At 36.6% G+C, this 20743-nt stretch overlaps 1 protein-coding gene across 5 annotated transcripts in view; it reads left to right on the forward strand.

The window, feature by feature from the left end:
- The first annotated feature begins 2369 nt into the window (after positions 1-2369).
- The window catches only part of LOC135683976 (transcription elongation factor SPT6), a 30071-nt gene continuing 11697 nt past the window's right edge, over positions 2370-20743 (forward strand). The window contains exons 1-25 of one of the 5 annotated variants that reach the window (XM_065199399.2): positions 2370-2792; positions 3033-3103; positions 3510-3620; positions 4144-4164; positions 4609-4629; positions 5523-5543; positions 6378-6456; positions 7176-7275; positions 7821-8193; positions 8712-8819; positions 9365-9454; positions 9925-10067; positions 10448-10951; positions 11577-11727; positions 12151-12305; positions 12860-12902; positions 13663-13806; positions 14350-14610; positions 14866-15078; positions 15418-15555; positions 15718-15885; positions 16315-16530; positions 17041-17445; positions 19457-19597; positions 20482-20588. In XM_065199399.2, coding sequence (XP_065055471.2) covers positions 2552-2792; positions 3033-3103; positions 3510-3620; positions 4144-4164; positions 4609-4629; positions 5523-5543; positions 6378-6456; positions 7176-7275; positions 7821-8193; positions 8712-8819; positions 9365-9454; positions 9925-10067; positions 10448-10951; positions 11577-11727; positions 12151-12305; positions 12860-12902; positions 13663-13806; positions 14350-14610; positions 14866-15078; positions 15418-15555; positions 15718-15885; positions 16315-16530; positions 17041-17445; positions 19457-19597; positions 20482-20588 — 4025 coding nt within the window. In that variant the 5' untranslated portion in view covers positions 2370-2551. The remainder of the gene's footprint in view (positions 2793-3032; positions 3104-3509; positions 3621-4143; positions 4165-4608; positions 4630-5522; positions 5544-6377; positions 6457-7175; positions 7276-7820; positions 8194-8711; positions 8820-9364; positions 9455-9924; positions 10068-10447; positions 10952-11576; positions 11728-12150; positions 12306-12859; positions 12903-13662; positions 13807-14349; positions 14611-14865; positions 15079-15417; positions 15556-15717; positions 15886-16314; positions 16531-17040; positions 17446-19456; positions 19598-20481; positions 20589-20743) is intronic. The other 4 variants (XM_065199400.2, XM_065199401.2, XM_089109201.1 and 1 more) reach the window with 4 other exon arrangements.

Raw genomic sequence — 20743 nt, forward strand, 5'->3', positions numbered from 1 at the left:
TTATCCGCGTCAAAATTAGTTCAGATAGACATCGCGTTTACATTAGACCCACGCTATCCGCGCGAATTTGAGAGCGCCTATCCGAGCAAAATTAGTTCACCTAGGAATGTGGATTAAATTAGTTCGGATTGCTATGTGGTACAGTGTAAACAGTTTTATCCGGATAAATTTTATCCACATCGTATCTTGCTCGAAAGCGATTGGCTATTTCATTCAATTTAGTTTCCACTGTCTCCCAATCAAGACCTTTCGCCATCTTGGCTGCCTTGCAGTCGATAAATACTCGTGTTCAAAGTGCAGTATCTTCGTCAGTCCACGTAAAATTGGCATCCTTGTCATCTTTCCCTACTTTCTTCGCTATTTCACCGTCATTTTGTTACAAAGAACGAATTACGAAAGCTAACTTTGCCTTATTTGTTTTGAAAAAATCCTCGGACTTCGTCTTAAAGAGAAACAGATAACTCTGAAGAGAAAATGATAAGTCTTTTTATGTTGGCGGGAATTTTGTTGTTACTTTGTTGCCCAGAAATGACTTCATTTTGGGCGTTCTGTGCATGATTTAGGTCAAGTGACTACACTTGTCTGGCGCAGTGTAGCAAAGTGGACAAAATTTGTGCGGCGTAGTGTAAACGCAAATCAATCCGAACAATTTTTATGCGGATAGAATTTATCCGGCACAGTTTAAACGGGGTCTAAAGTTGGTCTATTGTTATTTAAGTTGTCATTACCCTTTCGAGATTTTATATCACTGTAAATGTGTTGCACGAGATAACTGCATGGGACTCTGGACAATCAAAGCCCAAATTTTGCAACTGTTTTGGTGAAATAAAATATTAAAATTTTGTGCCCGTTTACCATAACTTCAACGCTGTTGTCAAAATAACTTTTCTTGCAACTTTGAATAAGGAAAATAAGGGTTGCTCTTTAAATACATGGTACCAGTCATGTCCTATCAAAGAGAAATGATTAGTTCTTTGTTTAATGAATGGAAATGAACAATAAAAGAGGTCCCTCAAGGTTCTGTCCTTAGCCCTTTCTTTTCAGCATTTTCATCAACGAAATTTTCTAAACCTGTATGCAGATAAACAGGGCACATTGCTGGCGATAATACCATTTGAATTGAAGGCATGGGTAACCAAGACATTTCCGCAAAACCAGGGCAGGGAACACATTAAAAGCCCGTTGGTTCAAAGACAATGCTATGCAAGTTAATGAAGACTTAAACAATTTAATAATTTTTAAGGAAAAGCCAGATGATTATGAACAATGTAGTACAAAATATGAAAAATGCAAAAACAATAGAGCTTTATTCAAGGTCGGAGTCCATGTATAGGGAAATGGTAGTAGAAGGAAGTACAAATTAAATTGTTGGGACTACATTGTATAGCAATTCAAAGTTTGACCTTACCAACTGGCAAGAAATTTACATCAACCTGCAACAGAAAGTTACAAAACTATTCTTCATGAATACCTAATTATCATGGAAGATTATGAAACGACTCACCTTTAACCACGAAGGGGCGCATTTTCACGAAAAGCAAGACAAGACCTTAGATATCAAGAAATAAGGAACCCAGTCTCCATAAAAATCCCTTCAAGTGCAACTATGATTAAAGAGAAATAATTAAAGAGAAACACTAAAAATTTGCCAGCTATTTCATATTCATATTTCATCTGCAATTTGTTAAGATAGATTGTGACATTCTGCTGCTTGCGACCAGGCCTGTCATTTTTAATTATCAACAATACTATCCAACAGCGCGTAAATCAACGAATGGCCTGAACAGTTACGGATATCATAGGGGGGGGGGGGGTTGCTTGGGATATACGTGCTATATGACAGTGTCGTAGATGATGTCTGTGCTGCGTGTGGAGAATTTGATGGAGTGTTGTTGAAAACAGGACTTAGCAGATTCATTACATAGCAAATCGATCACGTCGTGGTCACAATTTTAGTGAAACGAAAATTGCGCATTGTTGTGGATTCTTAGATGCCTTTCGTTCAACAGAGTCACTACAGAACTAGTCCAAGCAAACTCATTACAAACCATGGGCTCCGACAAAGGTTGAAAAGTGGGGGGGGGGGGGGCCAAGGGAAAATTTAACACCCATAACAAAAGATTTTGAAAAAGACTCTATTGTTTTGTAAAAAAGTAGGGGGGCCTTCGTCGGAGGCCCTGCAAACTAAGATAATTCATATATATTACGTTACGTAAAAATTAATCTCATAGGTATTTTATAGTATCAATTAAATTTTGAGATTGCTTTATTTAATCAGCACAGGAATTTGAATTTTTTGGACGTAGATGTCTTGGCGCTTCTCTGGCACTTTCATTGTTGCACTACCTTGAAAACGAGGGTCGATATATGTGCATGCGCAATGTGGTCGAAACATGAAGATGCCAGTGCTTCTCAGAACCTTGAATCGTGAGAATACTTGTTGAATTTGCCCTTGTTTTTTGCGTAAACGAATTCACAGATTTATGGTCTTCTTTTTTTGAACGTAACTTATTCAACCAGCCTGTATTTCGGCTAGCCGCGCTGGTTGAAAATGTCTGACTTCTTGGAACATGAAGCCGAGGAATCGGACGAAGAGTTGGAAGCAAATTCCGACGAGGAGGATTTAGGCCCATCTGAAAAGAAAAAGAAGAGAAAGAAAATTGAAGATGAAGAAGAGGATGACGAGGAAGATGAGATTGATGAAGAATTGATTAATGATATAATCAATGATGACGATGAAGAAGTCGAAGAAAGTGACCAAGAACCCCGGCGGAAAAAACGGCCTAGAAGAGGTTAAGATTCTGCTTATATTGTCTCACTAAAACTTTCTAATCGGATTTCAATTATACATATAAAAGATTGAATTAAAAACAACTGTTTTATGAAAATTGAAATATCGTAATATTTCGGTAATAAAAACCCTAAAAACCGGCACCATAAATCAGTTATATACTTTGTTGGGTTTCCAAAAAATTTATGATTTTTTGCAGTCGTTCTTAATCCTATAATTAATTTGATATATATTGTTTTAGAGAGTGAAGACGAAGTAGATGATGAGGATCTTGCATTGATTGAAGAAAACACTGGTATTAAGTTAAAAAAGGTAGTGATGTTTAATAAGAGGTTACTATTGACCTTGATATGGAGAGGCTAGCAAAGCAATCAAATAAAGTTATTGGCCATTGGTTACTAATTTGTGAAAATATCATGATAGTTATATTAATAAAAACAATTAAATATTTTTAAAAATTTTTTCTAAACAATCAAGCCACTCTTCAAGCACCAAGGTTTAATGATGGCCATTTGCATTGGCTCAATAAGATTTTTTGACAGTAGAAACAACAAATTCTCTTTATATAGTGAGAATGCTCTGACACTAAAAGTTAGCACTTAGTGTCAAAGCATTTTTGGAGTAGATATTTGCTAATAAATTTGCTATTAAACATTTAAATGTTAATATAGAAGTATAACCTCAAAACTAATTGAAGTATAACTTTTATTCCTTTTAGAAAAAACATTCTAGAGTCAAACTGTTAGATTCTGATGAAGAGGATGAGCCAGATGAAACCAAGGAAAGGGAGGAAATAGAGAATGAGTTGTTCAAAGATGATGAAGAATTGGTACTTACTACTTTTTTTCATTTTTATTTTAAACATGTGGCTTTGAACTTTGCACTGCAATATCAATCAACATTGATGGATATTTGGCAGTGAGATTTGATATGTTTTAGTGAAGATTTTTACATTGATATAGCACTTAATGTGAAAACAAGTTATGGAAAGTTTTTAGAAAATTAATAGAAAGATTGATGGAAGGTGCATCTTTTTGACAGACTGTGATATAAGCACCACCTTATGTTTTTCTGATGTAGCACTGTATTGATATTTCAAATATATAAATAGTCACATAGGTCAGAATTTATTTCAATTGTTGATTTTGGACTACAGTGCGTCTGTCATTGTCATTTTCTGAAATGATGCTCAAAATGTATGTAGTGGCTGTTATATTGAAATAGAAAATTTATTGACAGAACCTAGTTGTCTAGTTTTGTCTTTTAACGTTTTCTAGTAGTTTAGATTGTCTGTAAAATCTATTCTTGGTGTTGTCCTCCATAAAGTATCAGTTTGATGTTTTATCTCTTAGAATGGAAGATCTAGTGATGAGGTACCATCCCTTTTGATGCCTTTGAATTATCTTTAGCAAGCATATGGAGCAAAATGATAAGCCCATTTGTATACTCTACCAATTCATTACAAAGCCCAAACTTTTGTGTCTATGTTACACAGTTTATGCGTGACATGTTTTCTCATTGTTTGTTCTATATAATCTGTATACACAATTCCAAGATTTTCAATCTCAACTGCTGATTTTGAATGCCAACCATCAAAGTTGTATGATCAATTAACAATTAGCATTTATTTAGAGTTTTGCAGCTAAGTTTCAAAGTGTTTGACATTCAGAGACAGTTATAATCTGCACATTTTAGCAAGTTGCCTAGTTTTGTTTAGATAGAAACTGATGTTTTCTATTAGTCATTATAGATTGTCTGTAAAATCTGTTCTTTGTGTTGTCCATCATAAAGTATCAGTTTGATATTTTATCTCTTAGAATGAAAGATCTAGTGATGAGGTACCATGCATTTTGAAGCCTTTGATTATCTTTAGCAAGCATGTGGGGCAAAAGGATTAGCCCATTGCTTGCTCTATCCAACCATTACAGAGCACATACTGTATTCTCTATTGTATTCCTGCTGTCTCTACTATTCCCACCTAATAATCTTTTTTATTTTTCTTTACTTTGAAAAATTAATCATACCTCTCCGATAATCCTGCATGCTGGTTTGATTAAAGATAGAAATCAAGGGATTGCAAGTATGCTTGGAGTTTGGAATGAGTTGCAGACATTTAGCGTAGTGAGTTGTTGTTTGATTCGATGAGCAAGAGGAAAGTCAGGGTCATTTTTCAAACCAACTTTCATCAACATTCTTCTCAATTTACATGCAAAGTTTCCATGCCAAAACACAGGAGAACATGTTTAAAGTTTACGCCTGCTTTTTGAAAGCACATGGAGAAATTAATCCTGCCTCTCAGATAGTCCCACCTCTCTAATAATCCTGCATTAAATTAGGAGATTGAATCAATAAAACCCACAGTGGGAATACAAGAGAGAGTACGGTACTTTAGATATATGTGTTACATATTTTGTATGTGACATGTTTTTTCATTATATGGTGCATATAATTTGTATACACAAATTCCAGATTTTGCTCTCAACTACTGATTTTGAATGCCAACCATCAAAGTTGTATGAAACACTTAACAATTAGCATGTAGTTAGCGTTTTGTAGCTAAGTTTTAAAGTGTTTGACATTCAGGGACAGTTATAATCTGCACATTTTAGCAAGTTGCCTAGTTTTGTTTAGATAGAAAGTGATGTTTTCTATAAGTCAGTATAGATTGTCTGTAAAATCTGTTCTTTGTGTTGTCCTTCATAAAGTATCAGTTTGATGTTTTATCTCTTAGAATGGAAGATCTAGTGATGAGGTATCATCCCTTTGAAGTCTTTGAATTATCTTCAGCAAGCATGTTACACAGAATGATTAGTGTATTTTTGATATAATCAGTATTTTTTTCCCAACCATTAATTTGCCAATTTTTAGGTTTTTGATCCCAACCATTAATTTGCCAACCATCAAAGTTGTATCAACCATTTAACTAAAAACATTTAGTTAGCTTTTTGAAGCTAGGTTTCCAAATGATCATTAAATATCACATTTAAGCAACATTGCTTAATTTTGATTTATTTTGGCAGAAAATCTGCTGCAATTCATCAATATTAGATATTTTATTTTATGCATTTTATTCCATAGTTTTTTGCAATGATAAGATCAAAGATGTGAACCAAACTTTAAATCAATATTGTTTGTTGTGAATATTCTATTGCTCTTCTTTGATCTGTTACACTTTATAGAATAAAGAATAGGACAAAGAATAGATCTCATAATTTAAAAAAATGCTGGAACAAAAGTGCGTAATGTTTCATAGATGGCAATTCAAACAAAAGCTAACAATAGGCCATTATTGAGTTTGTTATCCAATAATATATGCTCTGAAATGTCTCTAAAAGTTTTTCTCAGAAAGATAGGATTGATGTTGGTCTGGTTCCTGTGGTTTTTTTTCATTCTTTGCTTTCATTCTTGTGGTACTTTATTGAGAAAATTAAAGGGTGATTAATATAGGTTAATTATTTTCTGGAGAAAAGATTTTTCTAGGAATTTGTATTTGCCAAGGCCTAAGACCTGTATTTGCTCAAATGCAAAACAAGATGGACTGTGTAGTTTTCAGGTTATTTTCATTGTAAAATTGATATATTTATAGAGGGAAGACGAATCAGCTGCTGGAAATCAAGGAAGTAGCCAAGCATATGCACCAATTGAGGATTTAACTGATGAAGAGGGTAAGAAATAGTTTGTAACTTCATGGTAATGAACTCACGAAGAAGATATGAGCAAAGTAGTCACCTAGATCAAAATTTAACAGACTGGCAATCTTCATTAGTCTGTAACCAATGCAATTTCACTGTTTTTTAAATAAATAGAAAAAATATAAAACCATCTAAAACTTTTCAGTGTGATCAATGAATGGCTTTAGGTATAAATCTAATTCTATAAACAACTGCATCTTGTTTTTTGTGTCCAAGGAAGTGATGAAAATTTGTAACTAAATAATTTTTGTACTTGTCGAAAGTAGAATGAATGATAATTTGCCTTTATGCCGGGAAGTACACTTGTGGTCATAAAATGACATTGCAAGCAACAACAGCCCCATCAGTGCAAACGTTGATTTTATCAAGTTTTTCACCCACCCTAAATAGGATCTTCCAACATGAAAGCTAGAGCCAAATTTCTTATTTATACTTTTTGCTACTTCTTTACCCCACTGTGGTCATTCAGTATCTGTCTATTTGATACTACTGTATTCCAATGCTCTTTATTTTTGCCTTGAGTTCTTTCTCAACAAGTAAGATTCCCTTTTGCATTCCCAACCCCTATTCCCAATAAATATCTTAAACTAGTAGAAATTTCTTAAAAGCTTGCCCTACTTTGTTCTAATCGTAACATTAGTGAGTAAATATGATATTTTGCTTATTATATAATTGATTTTGGTAAAATTAAGATGACGATGGAGACTATGGGTTCATCGTTGATGATGATGATCAGCCAATTCACACGAGACCTGCAAAGAAGAAACGAAGCAAGGACAAATACATAAGCAGGTAAAATAAATTTTCTCTAGTTTATCTGTGCACATTAATACCTTATTTCTTTAAAGCAAGTGGTCTAAATATCTACTTCAGGACATGAAACCCAAGGCTTGTGCTTTTTCAGGACCTTTTGCTTGCTTTGTTTTGAAAAATGATAACTAACTCCTGAAACATAAAGTAATGTGCTTTCTAGATCTAACTTTGCTTTGTTCATAAATTTCCAAAGGTCTTATGATTAAGAAATCTCAAGCTGAGGTGAATTTAGCTAAAGCTCGTTTTTAAAATGTACTCCTAAAATGTACCTGTAAAGACACGAAAAGACTGTCATAATTACATAGTGCATATTAAAAAACAGATGTCTGTAGAAAAGAAAAAGAAAGAAGTTACGATCCTTGATACACTGGTCATTGAAGAATTTTCGAAGTTGGTAATAAAAAGCTCTTTATCCGTCTAATGATAAATTGAAAATATTCTTGAACATTTGAAGCTTTCATGTGTCAAAGTCAGAACGACGATGCATTTCATTGTAATTTTCTGTCAAATTTTTCATCGAACAGTGCATTGCAAGAAGCCCAAGATATTTTTGGCCTAGAGTTTGACTTGAATGAGTTAGATCAATATGATGATGGTCTTGATCAAGCATCCGAAGAAGACTACGAAGAAAATGAAGATGAAGTACAGACTGTGAAAAAGAGAAAGAAGAAGAAGACTTCAAGGAAATCCATTTATGATGTCTACGAGCCTTCTGAACTAGAGAAAAGCCATTTAACTGACAAAGATAACGAGGTGAGAGTGCGCGACATTCCTGAGAGATTCCAGCTCCGTGCAGTGCCGGTGAAGCTGGCCACTGATGTAGAGCTTGATGACGAAGCTGAATGGATCTACAAGCAAGCGTTTATGCAGACGCCCATATCACAACAGAATTTCCCAGTAAGAATTTGAGTTTTTGCTTGATTGATAGTATGAGTAGTGAAAACACTGCTACTAATAGTTTGACATGGTTTATTGCGCTTAAAGTTAATTGGTAGTTAGGAATTTCTGCGAGGTGTATTTCAAGCTGCCAATATTTAGGCCTATCTAGTATCTAGGCCAAGATGGCCCCTAACCAAGTACAATACTAGGAGGTGTTGCAAAAATACAGTCACAAAGAAGCATTTGCGAGTTAAATAGAAACTAATACAATTTATAACGTTAAACTAAAAGCTGATCATAACGAAGTAATTAGCACAAGATATAATGATAGATAATCCTGAAGCATGCTAATTTCATTGTTTACCTATCTCTTTTGAATTTTTTCTCATTTTGCCAGCTTTATTACAAAATTTGTCTATCATGTCAAGACAATTGAAGGGAATCTAAAAGATAAAGCTGCTAGCATTTACTTTCTATCTTCTCTAAATAATGGATTTTTGTTTGTTCTCTTGACGTGTTATCAATATTTTTTTCAGGAGTCAAGAGATTTTGAACGAAGACACCCCGCACCTCAGTTAAAACCTGTTTCAACAATACCAAAAATCAGGTCGGCTTTGAACTTTATGAAGAAAGAATTGTTCGAGGTGAGTGCACACGTGGCAAAAGCTTATGTCTGTTGGTTCTGTGAATCAAAAGCTCGGTTTGTCTGTAGTAGTTGCGTGAATAAACTTCCGTGCAAATTCCTGGGGGTTGGTTTTTAAATCTTCTGTGAAGTGGTTTAAAAGTATTGGAACCCGTGATGGCGTGCCATGTTGACATCCATTACCCCCGCGGATTTACAATTGCCATCCAGATCGGAACCCCTTCACAGCCCCACCATCCCAACACTCCACACTGGGTTACCCAGATGCCGGTCTTAAGGGCCCACTAACGAAGGCGGGAATGACCTATATTTCGCTAGTCGTTCTTGCATCACTTCTAGCCGGAAACAGAATTTTTGAAGTGTTCCATATATTGCTAAACATATTGATAACAGCATGAAATATTTTCAATGCCATTCCCTTTTCATAAGAATTATCACTGCTTTATCTGATGAGATTTGCCAGTTCAACTGCATTAATGCTATACAGACAACTCGTGGCTCTTTTTGTTAAGCTGGAAAAAATCTGATTTTGTTTTTATTTTGCAGGTCCCATTTATTGCAACATACAGAAAGGAATACATCGAACCAGAGTTGAAAGTTGATGATCTTTGGACAATATTTGACTTCGATGCTAAGGTATCGGTTCACATCATTTACACTTAAGTCTATTTTTGTAAACAATTCCATGCATTTTTAAGAACCATATTTCATAGCCTCACTATAGTTTTCATCCATCAACTACCGTGTTGTTTTCGACTCGGCGAATTCTATTTATTGTGTTGCGAACATAAAGTTAGAGAAGAGACTACAATATGAATGGGATGTCTTGTGGTCTAGGGGGATGTCACTGTGATGGCATGATCAATGAATGAGAAAAGGAAGTGGGTGTAAGATGGCCTAAATTAACATGTTTGTGTTCAATTTATACTATACAAGTATAGTACCTAGATACAAAGCTCTTTTATAAAATGTGGGTAAATTTCTTGATAAGTTTCTAGACACTCATAAGTTTCTTTTCTTACTCTTTTAATTTAGCTTGGAGTAGAACAATTGTCAATCTATTTTTTTTACATTGCACCCAGAATTTGATATTTGAAATTTTTCAGTGGACACAATTGAATGGAAGGAAACAAAATATGAAAAAACTCTTCGAGCAGATGCAAAAATATCAATTTGAACTCGTACTCAAAAATGAGGACAAAAAAGTCGATGAACATTTCAGGACACTTGAGCAAGAAGATATTGATGCGTGAGTTTTCTCTTATCATTTTCTGTCAAAGCTGCAAATGTGAATTCATAATAGGTTGAAATGTGTGGGATGATTTTAAAGTAGCACGTTGTGCGTATTTAGACGTCTTCGTTTACGGCTCTTGAAATACTTGAAACTTTGACATATATTTGAAGAAGATTAAAGATTGTCAGTATGGATATGTTTTTTTAAAAATCCAATCTGCATGCTAAAAATGTTTGATATAATCTAGGCAAAAAGAACACTATAGTTTTTAAATCCTCGGTTAAATTTTATTCTAGCGTTTGTTTACTGTCGTCTTCTTGCCTTTCTTCTTTGCATCTTTTTGGTTTACAATGGTTTTGAAACTAAGGATAGTCTCTCTATTTTAAAACCCTTAGATTAGACAATGTTCAGGGAATGGAAGAGTTGATGGACGTGTACATGCAGTTCCAATTGTACTACTCTGACGACATCCCGAAAATGCAGGCTTGGTTTAAGGACAAAGAGAAGGCTGCAAAGAAGTCGAAGTCAAAAGTAAAAGAGAAAACAAAGAAAAAAGAAAGTAGCGACGGAGTTGGTGAAGGAGAAGACAGAGAGGGTGAGGATGATAATACGAAAGATGGCCTGGACGAGAGTACTGAAAAAGAAGGAGATGAAGCTGAGGAGGATGAAGCCACGAAGGAAGATGAGGACGCAAATGAAGATGTTGAAGAGACAAGAAAAATACCCAGGAGGAGGGATTTCTATACCATTTGTAAGGATAATGGCTTGCTTAATCTGACCAAGAAATTTGGCTTGTCACCGCTACAGTTCGCAGAGAATTTGAGGGATAATTACCAGCGTCATGAACCAGAGCAAGTGCCGGAAGAACCAGAAGAATTGGCAGAACAATACATTTGCAAGTAGGTTGTGCAGAGTTAAGGTAGCAGTTGAGAAATTGAGGTGGTTTATGTTGGTAGACTGCACCGAATGCTTCTGCTATTGAAAGAATCTCGTAGATTAATTCCGTGATAGTCTTTCTGGGGAGGGGTTTTTAACATTTCTCAATCTAAAAGTTTTAAAGACGCCACCTAGCCGTTTTTTATTTATGAACGAAAAAGCTCAGTAGAAATCTTCATAGCTTAAAATGTGTATCGTATATTCAGTTGCCAATGGCACGGGATGGTGTTTTTATGTATTAATCCAGGCCTATTTTCAAGTTTCAGTTTCTTGCTCGTGTCCATGTTATATGTAAGTCGGGCTTTTCATCTGCATAACTCTGAGTAGAGTAGCGACCTGAACTTTGAAAATGAAGGGACAAGGGCACACGCTAACTAGTCAACTAGAGAATTATTTTGGTATTGGTAGTAAAAAGAAAACAAATTGTTAAAGTCAGAATGCTGTGTGATAATAACAAATTTGATTTGCAACCTTTACCTTAACTTATGAGTTAATAAGACGATGCCAGCCTGCCAGCGTCATTTTGAAATGATGCTCCCCAATTTTTAAGCTGATATACCAAGCCTTACGCGCGTGTTTTGTTTTAAGTGGTTTTCAAACGGCAGCAGCAGTGTTGGAAGGAGCTCGTCATATGCTAGCGGTTCAAATTGCCAGGACTCCGTTGGTTCGCCAGAGTGTCAGGCAAGCGTTTTTTGACAGGGCCAAAGTCAGTCTTATCCCAACAAAAAAGGGGAAAAAAGTAAGCCGGCTATTAGTATTTCTTAGAGTTTTCATGCAATTCGTATCTTTTTACATTTCAATAATTCATTGATTGCATATTTATAGTTCTAACATCAAGTTCTTCAATGATGTTAAAAATTGTCTGATTTGAATTTTGTGAAACAGAAACCAACTGAGAAGAACTGGATCAAAATAATATTAGCATTTCAGAACTAGGCCAGAGAACACATTAGATCGAGGATGTGTTACAAGAGTGATAAACTTGTACTTGCTCTCTTCTTGTTTAGAAACCTGTCGTTTTTTTTGAATTTGTTTGATTTGTCATCTGTAAAGGACTCATTGTTTTTTCAATTGATGTCCTCTTTTTTTTATTTGCGCGCTTTGAATGTCTGGAACATTACGATTGCCAGGTAGTCTTCACAATTCTGCGTTTCATTTGTAGGAAATCGACGACTTCCACCAATATGCTGCTTTTAAATACATCAAACATAAGCCTGTAAGGGATCTACAAGGCGAGCAGTTCCTAAAAATGTGTCAAGCAGAAAAAGAAGGACTCGTCGAAGTAAAAGTCGGAATCGACTTGGATGCAGAATTAGGGTAGGAATATATTCTACAGACCATGTGCTTTACCACACTGTCTAATAGCTGTGGAGTGTGAATTAGCGTTCCTTGAAAATCATCGGCTTAATTAGTACCTTTTCAGGCTTGATTAAAGAAATCTGTATTCATCTTTCGTAAGACTGCTGGTCGTAAAATTTTTATAGGGTATGCAACATTTTTTTATCGAAGTGCATCAAAAGAAATATTGGCGTTTTGTTCAGCTGCTATCTTGCGGCCTCCCAGCCTTTTTGCTCATTCCAAATATTCACAGATTTATAAGAACTTCTTACTCTTTTTAAAATGTATAATATCATTTATGAACTTGTTTCGATAAACAAATTGTACGAGAGTAACTTTCGAATTTGCAAAATCTCCTAAGTTTCTCATCTCTGTTTTTCAATGATGGATAAAATTGTCTGATTTGAATTTAACTGAAACAAAATTTGACTGAGAAAATCACGGATGAGACATGTTTTGTTGCAATACCTTCTATATTGTTACTTATAAAAACTTACCAGATTGGATTCATGTATTCGTTTTATTGATTTCAGCTATACTACATATCTCGAGGAGATTAAGATGCTGTTCTACAGGGTAAGTTAAGACAAAATCTTTTCTTACACAATGAACATTCCACCTTGCTGACATGCCGATTACGTTGAATGTTTGTTGCAGAAGTGTTCAGTTTGAACAGAATTCTTTTGATTTACAAGGTTCTTCCACTTCAAAAAGTCTTTTAAATTTGATTACGTTCCTTGCCTTGCTTTTGCCCTTGATACAATCCTTGCCAAAAGTCTTGGTACACAGAGCTAGATTTTTGCATAACTTCAGTAGCATCCCTCTCTCCCCCTTGAAACAATGTTGAATAACAACAGTTTCAAAGCTCGAAATTCGTCCAATGTCATTTTATCAGCTAGGGTAAGTAATAGGCTTTTCAGCCAACATTGTTTTTGGGGGGAGGGGGGATATTTCTGTATCTTACAGCCGGAAACCTTCATTTCGTCAAAATCTTTCATTGGTCGCAGGGTGTTCCAAGGACTTTTGTCAAGGATTGTAGATATCTGTATAAATCACTGACATGTGATATTATATTCTTAAAGTGTAATATTGTAATAAATTGTGATGTTGTAATACTGTTCTTAGAAAAAGGCAAGGTAAAAAGCGGAAGCGTACCATACTTAAGTAGTTCTCGTCCGACACTGCAGAAATTACCTTTGGAAATTATCTAAAGTTTATACCCTGAATAGCGTGGGACAAAAAGTACTTTAGTATGATATGTTCCCATTTCTTTGATATTTTCAAATTTTGCGGTACCGAAAGCTTCCTTTCTTGATACTGTTCTGTTTATTTGCAGGACGAGTACAGTCGAGTGGTTCAAGAATGGAATAAACATAGAACAAAAGTCCTCGTCAAAGCATTAGAACAAATTTTATACCCAGCTTTTGCAAACGAACTGAAATCTAAGCTGCTGCGAGAGTCAACAGATTACGTCATACAGGTTCATAAATGCTCCTTATGCTTTCCATGAAAAATTTGTTGTGTTTTCATGGAAGATGTTGCTTTTTTCACAGAAGTACCGTTCCAAGCCTCTCTCTCGCTCGTAACCTGCCTCTTTTACGCTTCTTTATATCCTTTCCAGATTCTCTAAGCGAAATAAACTTTAATCTTTGGGAACAAGATTGGGAAATTTGTACTGATGTTTTGACTTGCAGCCAGGTTTTGACTATCAATGCATATGTATTAGGAATGGATATTGTTTGATCATATTCAAATGACTAGACTGATGTTGCCTTCGTGAAAATTTTACAGTTTCGAAAATTTTAGACTGTTTTATTTAAGCAGCGTTGCGTGGATAATAAATGAGCTTAATGTTGTAGATATAAGGTCAATAAGCCGGTTTGTAGACGTAAATCTTTAAGGAACAGAGTAAAATTAGGAATAGTCTCATGTATCGGCCAGTTTCTTTCGTTGAACTATTTGAATATCTGCATGTATTTTCTCTAAATTTGTCCGCCACGCTCAATTGTATCAATTTCTCTAGCTCTGTGCGAGAAAATTGAAGTCTTTGATAGCCGTTGCTCCATACCAAGGGGATAGTCACGTGAGGCAAGAAAGTGACTTTGGAGGGCGTACAGAAACGGAGCATGGTTGCAGGGTGCTAGCCTGTGGTTTCATGCCAGATCAGAATGTTGCTGCATTCATAGCAATGTTGGATGGTGATGGTGAAGTGATCGATTTTCTAAGACTGAAACATTTATTGAAAAGGAGGAATGTTGGAAGACAGGCAGACCGAGAGGCCAAGGTTAGCAAATATTTTTATCTTTTAGGCCCTTTGGTTTCTTGTAGAAGCTAGCGCAATTGTATTTGAAATTTCTAACTGGAAAATTTTCCAAAATGTTCTAGTTCTGTTTTTCATCAAGGTCTTCATTATATTTCTCTGATTCATCAAATTATAGCTTGTGCAAACGTTTTTTCTTTTCTCGTTTCTAAGTTAATGTGCTCTAGTCGTCTCCGTCTGATGCAGTATTTCTCTGAACCAATTACTTTCTCCCTGCAGGAACGGGAGTTTGAAACTGTCAAGAAGTTTATTTTGAACCACAGACCTCACGTTGTCGCCGTGACTGCGCAATGCAGGGAGGCGCAAAACGTCGTGGAAGATATTCGTTCTTGTATTGTTGATTTGGAACAAGAGCAGCAGATGGCTCCCATCTATGTTGAGCTGGTTGACGGGGAAGTTGCTAAGATTTACGAGGCCTCACCGAGATCTACGGTAAGTGGGAAACCTTTAACATGCACGATTGCCTAACTGTGTGTTAGGCACAGTGCATCACAGTTTGTTAGGTCACCGTATGAACATCAAAGATTTGATCGAAGATTTCGTTTCGCAAAAGTAACACTTCATCTTCTTTAAAAGTATATTTAGTTACGTTTGTATGACTGGTCAGTTCTATTTCAAGTAACCAATTATTGTTTTTAATTTTAGCGCATGTATCAATTGCAAATGGCTTACTTTTTTGCAATTTTGTTGCTTTAATCTAAGCAAAGATGGGTAATATACAGTGTTTTCGCTTACTTTGTTTCTAATCTTTCACTTTCTTTCTATCTTAAGACTGAATTTAAAGATTACCCGCCTCTTCTTCGGCATGCTGTGTCTATTGGAAGGAGGCTGCAAGATCCTTTGATTGAATTCGCCGGCTTGTGTGACGGAGAAGGCGAACTAGAATGCCTAATTTTGCATCCACTTCAGGTAAATAGTTAATCTTTGTTTACCTTCAAAATCATCATCAACTTCCACCATCAATCATGAATCGTCAATCACAATTATCATGTTTTAAATTCATAATTTGCCTATGCATTTAAGCTTGAGCAATGTCAAATCTGAATAATAAGTTTATTTTCTTTGAAACAGGAATTACTCCCAAAGGAGCAGCTTGCAAAAGCCCTGGAAGTCGAATTCATCAACCGGACAAACGTTGTTGGTGTTGATGTAAACAGAGCTATAGAGCATCCGCATGTCGCGGCGCTGATCCAGTTTATTTGTGGACTGGGCCCGAGGAAAGGTGGAGACCTCATTAAGGTAGAGAAGCGCTTTTTTGAATATTTTATTGTAGTGCTGTGACGTCATTTAGATTGCCTATTTGTTATTAGCGCTTTATGACAACATTTCGTTTTCATTTTCCGTGGTTTTTGAAAACTGTTCGCCGAATTATATTATGTAATTGCAAGAATTTTATCCTGAGTGACAGAGCCACAGTGAACGAGTCGTTCGGTGAAAGAGTGGGTCGGTAAGTGGAACACCGTAAGATGGGTCCGACCACGGTCCAACTATCTCTTTCACTAAGGCTGAAGCTCTGGTTCCCAGGGTGAAAGTGTCTGTTCTTTTTCATGGAACTCGTCGGCTTGAAGTTCGAGTAGCCTTTTCAGGTACGTTGTCAATCCTTTTTGACGTTTTAAATGTTATTTATGCAGGAGACTGTATACGTCAATTAGCTGTTTCTGTTTTTAGAAATTGAAAACGCAGACAACACGTTTGGAAAACCGATCTCAGTTGGTTCTAACATATGGCATGGGTCCGCAAGTATTCCTTAATTGCGCCGGTTTTATTAAAATAGACACCTCGTCAATCGGGGACAATATGGAAGTTCTTGATAGCACGAGGATTCACCCAGAAACATATGACTGGGCGAGAAAGATGGCAGTTGATGCACTGGAATACGATGACGTAAGTGTGTTTCATTTATTCAAAGTCTGTCTCGCCAAGCCAGCAGATTGATGGCCTTTTTTTGTAAAGCCGCTCAGAAAACTTTCGTTAAAACCATTCTTAAGTCTAGGTTTTTTATTCATTGTAATTATTCAGTCTGGGTAACCGTTTCCCTCTATGGCTGGATTGGAAAAGGTTCAAGGTGTCCAGATCGCCAGACGCAGGATCTGATATCCTAAGCAGTTTTGATTATGCAGCTTTCGCATGAAACAGCTTCAAGGGTTTTGAATGGGACGCCTACTAGCAATCTTCAGCTACCCCTTTTAAAATACCACGAAAAGCAATGATAGGACATTGATGGGGCTTAATTGAAGTACACCCATTTCCAAAAAGCACAAAAAGCGGAAGCAGTAGCACAAACGCTTTGAATCTGGGACGTCTGAATATGTAAGACGTTGGATTATCGTTAGGCATGTGGCATTATTTCATTATTTTGTTTCATTTTTAATGTACTCGTTGCTAACCTTGCAGGGTATGGAAGAGGCCCAACCCTCTGCGGCTGTGGAGGAGATTCTGGAGCAACCCGACCGCCTGAAAGACTTAGATTTGGACGCATTTGCCGATGAACTGGCACGTCAAGGGTATGGAAATAAACAGATAACGCTCTATGACATCAGAGATGAACTGATTAATCGCTTCAAAGATCACCGTGTACCGTACAGACAGCTTGATCCAGATGAGAAGTTCAAGCTGCTGACTGGTGAAACGGAGGAGACTTTGTTTGTTGGTAAGATGGTCACTTGCATCGTCACGGGATTCGCCTACCGTAAGCCGTCAAGAGAGGCTTTGGACCAAGCCAATCCTGTGCGAAATGACGACACAAACCTTTGGCAATGTCCCTTTTGCCTCAAAGATAACTTTCCAGATCTCAGTGAGGTCAGTTTTTTAATCTCAAATACGATTAATCACACTGTATGTTTTACAAATTAGTAGCCAAGCTGTTGATCACCGATAATCCGAAGCATGGTTGCTAATCATTTATTTACGTATTGTTCCATGTTTAAGGGCCTATCTGTTTTGGAATGCTATGTGTGTGGTGTGTAAGACTCTTTGTTTTCGTTTCTCTCGATGTCATCACCTGTGATAGCAGAAATCTGTTTTGATAACAGACCCCTTGTCTTATCTGCTCACAGCCTCAAGGATTTTAGTGGATGAGACGTAGTGTGTACAGCATGGTGGTGCGTTCCAGGCCAGGGCTGGTATCTTATGTTGACTGAACACATTATTATGAGATTAAAAAAATGTTGCGAATTTGAAGGCAGATTGGAGTGCCAGACTGTGAATTTGTTCTTCCAGTCATAAAAAATATAAATAAATGAGAAAAGAGGAAACTAGGTGCTTTTGTAGCTTTAATCCCCCAATTTTATAGTTGAGTTAGAATATATATCGAGCCGCTGTATAAAATCAAAACTCCCCGAGAAAGTACCAATTGGGTAAATAGCGAAAATGTAATTGATAGTGACAAAATGCTTTCAACGTGCAATAAGAAGGGTACTCAGATTTAAAGCTCAGGCCAAACCACGAAGTTTGTACTTGAATCCATGTCTGTATTGAGAGACGAGTGACACTCTGGATGGTGAAATGCGTTGTCTCATTGGTGAGATAAGCTGGCCTGTCTGACAATTGTCCCATCCATATCGAAAGGTTGCATATCAAGGTGGCAGGATGGTTTGCGCCAGCAGCTTGTGGTTGGACCCTGCGGCTGATTATAATCAGACATGCGTCGGTTAAAGTTGTTTTGAGTTCCAAGGAAACGTCATCGGGAACATTTATGACAAACAAGGGCAGTTGCTTTTGTGATGATCGTTTTCGCGTTGATGCTTTTTGGTATCAAAAAGGCTGTGTTCATACGGCTGTTCGATGTCCCAAGAAATTTCTACCAGTGTTGGTAAATGCAATACGTGCTAGGAATATTCTTACGGTTTTGTATGAGGTCCATGTAATATCAACTTAGATCATGGCTGCGTCTCAAACGTTTTATTATACTCTATTTCTTTTCTGCTTTTATGACAACTATGCACCCTCTTCATAAGTTAATCTTATAACCTATTCATGAGAGAAGTCTATAAAAGTTTTTAAAGTAAAGAGAAGTTTTCGCACTTCTTCCGTCTAATAAACCAACACTTTTAAAACCTTTCCCAGAATGACAGCAAAGAGGGTGATGTGTGTGCTGGCTTAAATTATTTGTTTTCGCGTGGCCTCCCGTCTGGTTCTCGGGCGTAGAACCGCCTGGAGTCTGTTTCCTAAATATATTCAGCATCCGAACAATGATGCAAAACTGGTTTATAGCATGACATTTTTTATATCTAATGATAAGAGAAACAACTTTAATTTTCAATGATCCTCCTGTTTAAGATACATTGAATAGAAGTTTATTCTGATTTCCAATTCCTATCCTTCTGTCCATAGCTCGTCTCCAGTACTCCAGTACTTAGTCGCTTTCTTGTGAAAAAACCATGGTGGTTTCTTCGATCCAGCGGACTGGATGAGGAAGTCTGATAACTGCTTGCTCACCACAATATTATCTTATCCGCAGGTCATAGTTAAGAATCTGCCGACAATATTACCGTAGACATGCATTTTGTTGATAGGGACTTGTACCTCGGGGCGAAATCTACGGGTCCAGGTGACCAAATCTAAGTGATTTGTGGAAAAGCATAGATTCATTTTATATGGCGAAGTTGCATTTTATTTGACGAACTCTAGACAGTAGACTGATTTTCTCAGTCGAATAAACCGTCCTGATCTTACTTAGTGATGCCCATCTGAAATAAATGTTTTTTGGGGTATTAGTATCGGGTGTCTATGGATGCCCTGTATACCTCTTGTAGCAGAAACTTTTAAAATATTCACCAGCAATAAATTTATACCGGTTTGCAATCCGTAGGTCTGGACCCATTTCGATAATGGCAGTTGCGCTGGAGAAGCGGTAGGTGTCCGGGTACGGCTTGACAACGGAATCTCCGGATTCATCAGCAACAGAAACATCAGCGATAAAGGTGTCAAGAGGCCGGAAGATCGTGTTCAGGTTTGTTATTCATTTTTTGGTAAACAATTCTCGAGAAAATGCAGTTATGGTTTCTTGATTTCGTTAATAGTATTTTTTCATTCTTTTTCTGATTTTAATTTTTGATTCTCCGAAGAAATTTAGTGATCTATAGAAGGTTACAACGCGCGATAGTAGTCGCGGTGGTACATGCGGTGGCACACGCGGCGGTACGTGCGTTGATAAGAGATAAATGTTAGCGAATAATTGTTATCGCCATTGCTAACCTCTAACCAAGGAAGTAATACTGCTTAAAGACAATCTTTTTTTAGTAAATCTGCGTGATCTCGTTAACCTATTGAGATAAAGTAGCTGATAAACTTAAGAAAGCAGATAACAGGCAGCCCACAAGTCGCTTGTTTTTTTCCAATTATCAAATCGCTTTGAAAGCTGTGGACTTCCCTTATAATCACTTAGACGTAGGGCCGGGGTGTCTACCATAAAGTGCGGATTTACTGCGGCAATAAAAGTGTCTGAACAGGGGATCCAGTAAATGTTCTGGTTTTTAAAATTATTTTTGGTCAAGAAATATGTTCTGTTTGCTAAAAGGTAATGAGTAACTGAATTGATTCAAGAAACTTGTGAAAATGGCAGTTATTGAACCAAAATGCGATGGGAAGTTAACATAGTGGTTAAGTTCAGGCATGGCCTACCTTTTACTTGGCCAGTGCTTTAGGCCATTGTAATGTGTTTGTCTTTTTTCATTAATCATGCCTTAATATTTAAAAATGTTTTCATACTTGCGTTTCAAGTCAAAACATAGCATCTTTTTTATGAATTGCTTTTCTGCTAAATTTCATATGAGTAAGAATTCTTCCAAGTATTTCAATGCCTTTGTTTTTAAAAACTGCAATTTTTTGCTACAGCATGGTATGACTCTTCATGCGCGGGTTTTAAAGCTAAACATGGAAAAGTTCCAGGTTGATTTGAGTTGCAAATCCTCTGATCTTGCGGACAAAGAAAAGAAATTTAGGTAAGCTTTTTGTTTTTGGATGGTTTTAGCCCAGACTTTAACATATCCCCAATCTCTTTTTACGTTTTTGCCAGAAAAAGCTTTAACTGACATTTTGTCAAGTGGGGGAGGTGTTAATGCCCAGGCTCGATATACATTTGTTGATACATCCTGTC

This window comes from Rhopilema esculentum, chromosome 7 (assembly GCF_057945365.1).
Source record: "Rhopilema esculentum isolate cy_ngs chromosome 7, ASM5794536v1, whole genome shotgun sequence".
Taxonomy (NCBI): Eukaryota; Metazoa; Cnidaria; class Scyphozoa; order Rhizostomeae; family Rhizostomatidae; genus Rhopilema; species Rhopilema esculentum.